This window comes from Mastomys coucha, unplaced genomic scaffold (assembly GCF_008632895.1).
Source record: "Mastomys coucha isolate ucsf_1 unplaced genomic scaffold, UCSF_Mcou_1 pScaffold23, whole genome shotgun sequence".
Classification (NCBI taxonomy): Eukaryota; Metazoa; Chordata; class Mammalia; order Rodentia; family Muridae; genus Mastomys; species Mastomys coucha.
This window is the reverse complement of record NW_022196906.1, coordinates 99,595,379-99,605,378: the sequence shown is the minus strand read 5'-3', so window position 1 is coordinate 99,605,378 and position 10,000 is coordinate 99,595,379. Positions and strand designations below refer to the sequence as shown.

General features: G+C 44.5%; 1 protein-coding gene across 1 annotated transcript in view; it reads left to right on the top strand.

Moving 5' to 3' along the window:
* Nucleotides 1-10,000, top strand: part of Col6a5 (collagen type VI alpha 5 chain) — a 111,282-nt gene that overhangs the window by 49,153 nt on the left and 52,129 nt on the right. Inside the window, exons 19-24 of the mRNA XM_031343519.1 lie at nucleotides 962-1,027; nucleotides 1,403-1,456; nucleotides 5,197-5,232; nucleotides 6,241-6,303; nucleotides 7,784-7,846; nucleotides 8,786-8,848. Of these exons, the coding sequence (XP_031199379.1) occupies nucleotides 962-1,027; nucleotides 1,403-1,456; nucleotides 5,197-5,232; nucleotides 6,241-6,303; nucleotides 7,784-7,846; nucleotides 8,786-8,848 (345 nt within the window). The remainder of the gene's footprint in view (nucleotides 1-961; nucleotides 1,028-1,402; nucleotides 1,457-5,196; nucleotides 5,233-6,240; nucleotides 6,304-7,783; nucleotides 7,847-8,785; nucleotides 8,849-10,000) is intronic.

The window sequence follows — 10,000 nt, the reverse complement described above, 5'->3', positions numbered from 1 at the left end:
GGACTCACACCCAGGTCCCTGTGCCTGCTGGGTAAGCACTGTATCACAGATCTACATCCCTAGTAAGATTCTCTCTTCCAGACCCAATTATGGGAAGTTTCATTTTCACATCCAAGGGACTGGCCTGGCACTGTTTGAGCCAGTGCCTCAGTGAAGCCACATTGCAGGGAAGTTACTGCACAGCACGTACTCCGAAAACACTGCATTAGCCACCAACCTGTCCTCATCTGGAGCAGATGTTGCTTTCAAGAGTTTTAAGTTGGAGATTTTTCTTACACTTCATCCATTAGCTTGAATTAGCCCTGTGCTTCTCAACCTTCCCAATGTTTCTGCCCTTTAATACAGAGCCTCATGTTGTGCTGACCCCCAATCACAAAATTATTTTTGTTGCTACTTCGTAACTGTAATTTTGCTACTGTTGTGAACTGTAAGGTAAATATATTTGGAGATGGAGGTTTGCCAAAGGGGTCATGACCCCCAGGTTGAGACTGCTGAAGTCTGCCTAACACTTCAATATTATACCAATAAAATAAGAGCCTGGTGGCACAGTCCTTGAATTCCAGCTGTGCCAGTCACTGATACAGGAGCATCTCAAGTTCAAGGCGGCCTGAACAACTTAGTGAGACCCCATCTCAAAAATCTGTCGGTGACAGAAATTTTGCCCCATGTGTTCTAAGCCCCGGGTTTAATTCCATGTACCACACAAGGAAGAAAAGAGGAAAAGAAAAAAAAAAGGAAGAAAAAGAAAAAGAAAGCCTGATGTGGGGCACACACCTGTAATCCTAGAACTCAAAAGCCTGAGGCCAGAGGCTAGTTGTGAGTTCAAGGCCAGCCTGGGCTCCTTAGCCACAAACTTAAGGCTAGCCTGAACTCTCTAGTAAGGCTCTGTATCCAAACTGATGAATTAACTCCCTCACTCTGGGGTTTCTGGATTCTAATCATTTCTGAAATCATCTCCTAGGGTAACCCAGGACAAGACAGCAACATCAGAGGCCAGAAGGGCGACAAAGGAGAACGAGGAAGACAAGTAATTGGATCTATGTTACATAGATAAGTTGACTGATTCTGTTGTTGAGCTAAGTAAGTTTAGTGAGGCGTATGAACAAACACCCACCAAGTCATCTATCAACAGAAGAAAATAGAGTATGTCTGAAGTAGGCTATTTATTTGGGGGACATTATTAATGTCATTTGTCACCATTTACTTACGGTATGTTGCTACTCCTATCTTGGTCCTTGCTGGCCATTTCACCAACTCTGTCCTCTACAGAATGGTTCTAGCATGACTCCCTTATTCTGCTGTCTTGATGGCATTTGATAGTTCACGCTGACAGCTTTATAACCTACTCTGGACTTAGAACCTGCTTTTGACTTACGGCTTTGGGAAATTATTGTGATTCTAGGGGAGAACTGGGCAGAAGGGGACAGATGGCAGTCCTAGTTCCAGAGGAAGCAGGGTAAGTACCGCCCAGATCTCTCTCTCCTTCCTTGTCACTTGTGATGGACACAGAGACATAGGTAGACACAGCAGACCTGTGACTGGTAGAAACATTTGCAGGCATTCTAAAATCTCAGTGCTACTCACCATTTGGGCCTGAGAATTCCTCCTTAAGAAGGTCTGTCTTGCACCTTGTAAGATGCTTTAGCAATACTCCTGAGCTCTGCTCATCTGCTTACCCATTAGTAACGTCCAAAAAAATGTCTTTTCAGATACTGCCAGATGTCTACAGCTGGCGGTTGTGGGGGACAAAATCATCTGTGACTAAGAGACAGCATTCTCCAGTCTGCCTTTGCCTTTGACTCTTCAAGGTGTTTCTGAATGCCTTTGAAGAGAGCCAATGACTTGAACATACACACTCTCCTCTCCTAACTTAGCATCTGGGAGCTATGTCAGAACATTATGGACTGGGTGGACATAATCTCAAAGTCTTTACACATTGACAGTGGAAAGGGAGAACTGGAGTGGCTTCTTCCTGAATGGATTCCCAAGCCCTGGCTATTAGGGCCAATGTTGGCATCCAACTCAATGGAGGCCCTGGGGGTAGCTTATAGCGTCTTATTGATGTCAATCTTACCTTCCCCCAAATAGAGAATATTAGATTTTCTTCAATTTTTAAGGACTAACAAAGAAACCACATTACCTTTTGTGGATTACTGAATTTAAAGATGGTAATTATTTATTTTTGTGGGGTTGGGGGGGTGGAAAGAAGAGTCCTGCTACATACCACTGGCTGTCCTGGAAGTCACTATGAATAGACCAGGCTGGCCTAGAACTCACCATGTAGATCAGGCTGGCCTCAAACTGACAGAAAATCCTCCTGCCTCTGCCTCCTGTGTGCTGGGATTATAGGTGTGCACCACCATGACTGGCACAGAGATGGCATTTGTACTGAAGGCACCTCTCAGTGTGGATGTGATAACAGAGAAGAATGTTCTGAGTCCTGGATTTGGCCTTACTTGTTTGGATGGAATGAAAATACTTGGCTTTCTTTTCTGAGTGTTGGATGGTTCTCATCCCTTGAAGTCAGCAGGCTGCTGCCCCTTTCCCTGGGAACAGCAACTCCATCCTAGCCTGTCTTGCCTTTGTTTATCCAGAATGGCAAAGATCCTAAGCCAGAGGGGCTGGCTTCCCAAGCTTCTGGGACCATTCCCTAGGATGGTGCCTTCCAGACTCAAGCGGATTAAGATGTAATTGGGGGAAGGCAGCTGAGCCGTGAGATGAACCAAGAGTTATAAATTTTAGAGATAAATATATCTGTTGGCTCATGAGAAAAAGGAGTTTAGTTTGAAATAGGTTTATAGCTGACACATAAATCATGCACTTTAAAAACAGAGCTCTTGGGAAGCAGGGCAGAGATTAATCCTCGGACATGCTAGTCCATGCCTTTTAAATCACTATAAGGACTTCAGCCTCGTCCCTGTCTTTTACCTATTTCTCTGCTTTACAGTTTCTTTTCTTGGGAATTACATGAGGCCACATTCATATTCATGTTCATAATCAAGCAACCTGGGGCTTTTCTCCCCTCTCCCCCACGTTTCCAATGTAGGCCAGAATTCTGTCGTGAGATTCAGAGCATCTTAAGTGGATAATGGATTGTAAACGTGGATAATGGATTGTAAACAACACACCCCAACCCCAGGCATGGGCTCCCTGTGTGACTGAACCTCAACCTACATAAATTAATCATCACCACAGCTCTTACTAAAACAATGGCTCAACACACTCACAACCACACAGGAAGCCACCTTCCAGACCCATGGCCTTTGGTGGCCACGTGCAGAGAATCTTTAGAGCATTTGTACTTCTAATGTATCATCTGGTTTGTAGCAGATCCTCATCTAATCACTTTTTAAATACTCATTTAGATACAACCAGTAAGGCCCCTGCCAGGTGGATTGTATCATCCTAGCCACATTAGAGATGAACAAATCACAGAGACTTGGGCAGCTCGCCCTAGGTCACAGTAGCTAGTAAGTGACTGAGCGGGCCTTCAAGCTCGGCCGCTCTCACTTTAGAGTCTGTGCTCCTAAGGACTGTGTGGGGCTTACTGCGCATTTTCTTTGGGCCACCTACGCTTTAAAGAGTGAGGCCAAGCCAGGCAGTGGTGGCGCACGCCTTTAATCCCAGCGCTTGGGAGGCAGAGGTAGGTGAATTTCTGAGTTCGAGGCCAGCTTGGTCTACAGAGTGAGTTCCAGGACAGCCAGAGCTACACAGAGAAACCCTGTCTGGAAAAACAAAAAACAAAACAAACAAACAAAAAAAGAGTGGGGCTGAAAGCAAGAGAGTGAGATATTTCTAAGGCCATACCTCTAAGGACCAATGTTGTACAAAAACAAATTACACAGAATAAACCTTCTTCCTTCCAGCCTTTCTTCTCTACTCCCTCCCTCTTTTTTGAGAGAAAGGGTCTCTCTCATCCTGCACCCCAGGCTGGCACTGAACTTACTATGTAGACTAGGCTGGTCTTGAACTCAAGGTCTTTGTGCCTTGGCCTCTCAAGTGATGTGATTATAGGCTTGCACCACCGTGACCAGCTTATCCTTGCCCTTATTTTTCACTTGTGTGTGCATGTATGTGTATATGTGCACTTGCATCCAGGTGCCCATGGAGGCCGGAAGAGGATGTTGAGTTACAGGTAGTAGTGAACCCCCTGGATTAGGTCCTCTGCAAGAGCAGCAAACACATTTACCTGGGAAGGCATCACACTAGCCCTTATCCTTGCTTTTCGATGGAGACAGAATGTGAAGTTATGCCAACAGTAGCCACCTTCGATGACTTTTCAATCTTTTCCATTTTCCTATATCAAGAGCATTAACTAGTCATATCCAGAGACAGACAGCTGAGGAGTTACTATGGTAACTTCCCCCCAAAGGCTATTTTAAAAATTTAATACCTGATGGAGAGACTAGTTAGGTGATTTTACCTAAGGAATTGTAGGAGGTAGGGAACTCAGAGAAAATGGCAGTTCTGAGAGAATTCCCACATAATAATTGAATAAAAGCAAATGCTTAAAATAATTGTGGTTGGTTATCGCAATACAATATAAGTTGGTGATTGAGAGCGTTCCACTGTTTTTTCAGTGAGAGTAATCCCAGCAGATTTTTATGGCTGTAGATTTATGGCTGTAGATTGGGGAAAATAAGTTAGGATCTGGGGTCCAGGGCATAGTCCATCTTGGCTCTCCTCTGTCCTTGGAGCTTGCACTGGTGATATGAACTGCCTCCCAGATAAGTACGGACAGAGCTGAGGGACCAGCCTGGCTTTATTGTGATAAACTTGATCAGTAGCATCAAGATCCCACAAAGAGCAGACACACTCAAGGAATTCTCCAGAGCCAAACCTCGTGGGGCCCACATGATGCACCGAGTGACATACCACCGTGTCTAGAAAATTTACTTTGCCCTCTGCTTAGCACACAGCACTTCAGGGTGATCTGCACCTCCAGACAGCTCATTTGATAACTATCAGAGAATATCAGACTGGAGTCGGGTGGGGGGAGGCTGTAGTAACTTTGACATTGGGTTGCCAACAATTCCCTAAATGTTAACATGCTTAAAACACCCAGTGGGAAAACCTGCCCTGCCAAGGCCCCCAGAGAACCCTCTATGAGCAGGGAATGGGAGAGATTGGTTTGCCTCAGAGACCATCTCCATCTGTCTGGGCACATTGACTGATGCTTTGCCTTCGGTGTTTCAGGGAATGGAAGGCCGGAGGGGGCCCCAGGGTCCCTCAGTAAGTATTCTCTTTAATTTTTGTTCTTTGTGGTAGAGGACTATGAACATTTCTTTTACATAGATGGTGCTGGATAAATGGTATTTGACAGGATGTCGTAAGGATGCCCAGCCCTGGATATAAACTGTACTGACTAGTGGGAAACACAGCAGCTATCCAGTCAGCTTCCAGAAATAGGACAGGCTCAACTATAGCAAAGTCTCCCTCAGAAACACCTTCCAACAAAGAAACAGAACACACACAACCCAAACTATCACACCCTTGATTGACTTTCACATGTATTGGAAACCAGCATGAAAGAAAGTGAAATTCTTGTGTCTTCTTAGCTTTTATTCAAGTTATTATTATTAGCTATATATTCTAGGTATTCCTTCCATGTTTTATTTTTCCTTTTAGATCCATCTTTTAATTAGCATGCTAATTATTTGATATCATTATGGCAGTTTCAAACAAAATTTGTGTCTCACTTACTGTTTTCTTACTGTGAAGAGACACCATAACAAAGGCAGCTTAGGGAGGAAATCATTTAATTGGAGACTTACTTGTAGTTTCAGAAGGTTGGTCCATGACCATCATAGTATGGAGCATGGTGCTAGAATAGTAGCTAAGCACTTCTTTCTGATCCTAAAGCAGCAGGCAGAGAGAGCGCAAGCCTGGGACTGGTGTGGGTTTTAGAAACCTCAAAGCCCACCGCCCAGTGACACACTTCCTTCAACAAGGCCACACCTCCTAATCCTTCCCAAACAGTTCTCTCATGGGGGAACCAAACATTCAAATCTATGAGCCTCTGTGGCTGTTCTCATTCAAACCACCACAGCTTGTTTGGGTCAATTGTCCTATGCACCCCCATCTTTATGATAATTGGAAACATACTTGAGTTCATTCATGACAGCTGGAACAATAAGATTCCCAGGCTGCATAAGGGGTGAGCCCAGCAGACGAAACAAATGATTTTTGTATGTGAACTATGCAGAGAAAATCTTAACACTGAAAACTCTTGTTTATTAGGGACAAGCAGGAAACCCGGGGCCTCAAGGTACACAGGGACCTGAAGGACTACAAGGGCCACAGGTATGCTGGGAATTTGTAAATGGCAAATAGTGTAGAGTGATTCTGGTTGTAAGAAGGCAGATATCTCAGTACAAAAGTATACAACCAAGAGGCTGGAAAGATAGCTCTGTGGTTAAGAGCACAAATACTTTGCCATGGACCAGAGTTTGAGGTCCAGCATCCATAATTGCAGTCCAGAGGATCTGATGCCTTCTTCTGTCCTCCTTGAGTACCTGTACTTAAGTGTGCAGACACACACACACAATTAAAAATAAATAATAAAACTTTAAAATATATACACAAATAATAAAATATCAATCTGCAGACATCCATCACCTTGTGCATTTCCTATTGTGGGAAATGATTCTGAATTTTGATTTTGTTCTGTCAAACCTGTTCCAACATTTGCAGCTCATTAATGACCCTCAAGAGGGGAAGAATGTGCTCTGTGATAACATTGCATTGTACTAGGTTATGGTAAAAATGAAAACTTAACAGCTCATTATTATTATTTGACATTGGGCTGCCATCAGTCCCCAATCGCCATTAGTGGCACAGGTGTCAGAGGTGAGGACATCTGCCCTGTCTTCTGTGCCTGGAAGAAGCCATGACTATCCCTTGAGGCTGGCTTTGTGCCACCTGGGTGTTGCCACTGGTGAATCTCACTGTGTGTTGAGCTTAGTTTAAACCTGGACTTTTGAAAGAGTCTATGTAGAAATGCCCATTTTAAGGCCTTTCAAGGGCCTCATTTTTCTTCTAGAAAATTCCAGATTATTAACTCTAAATGAATTTGGATTTTCTTGATTTATTTCTGAGATCTGGTCCATTTGCCAGGTTGAGTAACCATGGGATCCGTCTGGAACTGCCCAGGTCCTTTTGGGGCTGGGTGTGAGATGACAGTCATTTCAGATGCTCTGGGATCCCTTGATAGCAGTGGCTTAAGGCTCACTCAGTTATTTCTGCTAGGCCGGGGCCATTTTAATTCTAGTCTCCCCAGCCACACAAGAGAACTCTGTGAGACCCACACATAAAATATGGCAGAGAGATAAACTTTCAGCCAGCAGATATCTGCCACCATGTATTCTTTAGCCCCAACTTGAAACTAACACTTCCTGTATTTTACACATTGGGAAAACACCTTGGTCCAGCGAACCACCAATGAAATACACTCAATATGTATTTGTTTGCGGCTCCCTTTCTTCGTGGGTTTATTTTTTCCTCTTTGGATCTATTTTTATTTCTCCCTGTAGAAGAAGGATGAGGCTCTTTTGCCAAGGCAGAGAATCCCGTAATAAGATCTGTGCCACTGTGTCTGGGCTTGTCTGCAGTTATTCTTCTAAAAAGGACTTAATCTCACAGCAGTAAGGTTGCTTGAAGGTGTAGACCATTGCTCTGTCTCCACGGAGATGTTTCAAAAGCATCTCCTAAGAGAGTGCGTTTCATTGACATCACAGCACATCGTTTCTGTTGTTGTGTTGTCTTTTGTTTTTCCGACAAAAAGGGGCCAAGTGGAAATCGTGGCGGGAAAGGAGACAAAGGAAGTCAAGGACATCAGGGACCTCAGGTGAGTGACCCGGAGACATCAGGGCCAATGACTCGCCACCTTCAGTTTGTTCTTATTTCAAAATGCCCGAGTGTGTAGTATATTTGATGCTCTCTGTGGGACATTTATTTCATCTCTTTTTGGTTACTATGGATACACTCTCTAGCTCAGCTCACATCCCTTAGGTGACCTTTCACTCTGAAAGCACAGACCCACTCCCTCAGCCCGAGAAACCATTTGGAGACCTAAAAATGCCACCAAACGATGGACATGTCTAAGGCAAAGGAATTATTCTTCTTGCACTTTTCGATTTTCTCTGTGCCATGTGTCTGCCTCTCCACTGACCACAGACATTCGACAGTGCAAAGATCCATGCTTACACAGGTCTGTTTGATTCCTAAGCTCGGTTTCCTAGTTCAGCATTTGAATGCGTTTCCTAAGTGAGGAATGAGAGTTTGGATGGTTTACATGGAGCACTTGATTCTATTGAGTTCTTCAGTTCTGCCAGCAAGAGCTCAGAAGGCAAGGCATGCCTGAATGTGCTCAGTTATATCTTCCTAGAAGATTGGTGAAGGATGCTTATGCTCAGATTTAGACTGAGAAACTGAAATAGGCCCTTCATGCCATGATGGATGTATCTGTAGTTTTGTGGGACTTGCATGTGGCAGTGGTGTGTTTTTATTCTAACACTGCAGTAAGCATCCCCTCACTTAAATGCTAGTTGAGTCAAGCCTTTTGCCTCCCCGGACACCCAAGGTCCCATATGGACCAGTGAATTTCTGGTGGAGGCAGAGCCATGGTCCATTACCTAAGTTACTCTCTCCCGTCTCACTGCATCTCCCCTTAAGCCGTCTGGGATCTGGGACTTTTGGGGAAGACGTGAGTTGGTAACTTGTTCCTGGTTGGTTTTCATGAATTGCTGTAGCAGTGGCCTTTTCATCTCTTACTCTTTATTTTCAGGGTTCTCCTGGGCCAGTAGGACCCAGAGGGGGCATCGGAAGACCTGGATTTGGGGGGAGAAAGGTAAACATTATTTCTTGTTGGTTTCAAATACTGGGAACAAAAGCAGCAACATTTTCTCCTGAGCTTTGTGAAAATTCCTCACTTGCTCAACCCACCTGCATCCTGCCAGCGTGTCCTCTCCCATCCCCTGAGCAGAGAATTCCCGAGGCTCCATTTTAGGAGGCTGTCCCAATTACAAGGAGAGGCGGTTATCTGCCCATCACAAAACACTGCTGAGAAATCTCTTCAGTTCCTATAGTCCCTGAGCAGGGATGAATTTATTTGTTGAGTGGAACAGATGTTTTTGGACTCATCTTTGTGCTCCTATTGGTCTCATCTGTGTCCGCACTTGGCTAACGTGGCTGCGGTGGAGACTGCCAGAGAGTCAATGATTGGCCTCAGGTCCACCTGATCCCTTTGCTTTCATCCTTCAGGGTCTGAGGTCTGTGTGGCCACAGTAGTGGCCTGCCAGGTTGTCTGCTCTCTTGTCAAGGCCTCAACTCTTTCATAGTTGAGCCAAGGACCTAGGTTTTCTTTTTATACTGAGTCCAGAAAACCTGGTTGTCAATTTTCTGTTGGGAAAGTCTTCAAGCTTTAATGGTAATTATGTAGGGCTTGGAAGATTGCTCTGCTGTCAAAGAGCTTGCTGTACAACATGAGGACCTAAGTTTGATCCTCTAGAACTCATGTTAAAAGCTGGTTACAGAGGTGATGCCAGCCCATCTAGCTGAATTGGTGATCCCCAGGTTTCCTGAGAGAGCCTGTCTCACAAAATAAAAGGAGGGTGACTGGGGAAGGCATCTGATGTTGACCGCTGGCCTCCATATGCACGCACATGTGTGTGCATGCATATCACACACACACACACACACACACACACACACACACACACACATATGAATATACACATACTCATATATCAACAAGAAAAATACAACTCATGTGGAAGAATATTACCAAGCAGTGGTAGGAGATGTGTTAATATGATTGTGACAATCATTGCAAAATACATATGCACACATGTGATCATACTGTCTGCCTTCAACTTATGTGTTATTTGACCATCAACCCTGGGCCTGCAGAGAGGGGAGAAGATCACGCAGTCTTTTGCATTTCCCCTTATTTAATTCCAAGGTTTCTCAGCTCAGCTCCTTCCTGACCACCCCCCCCCCC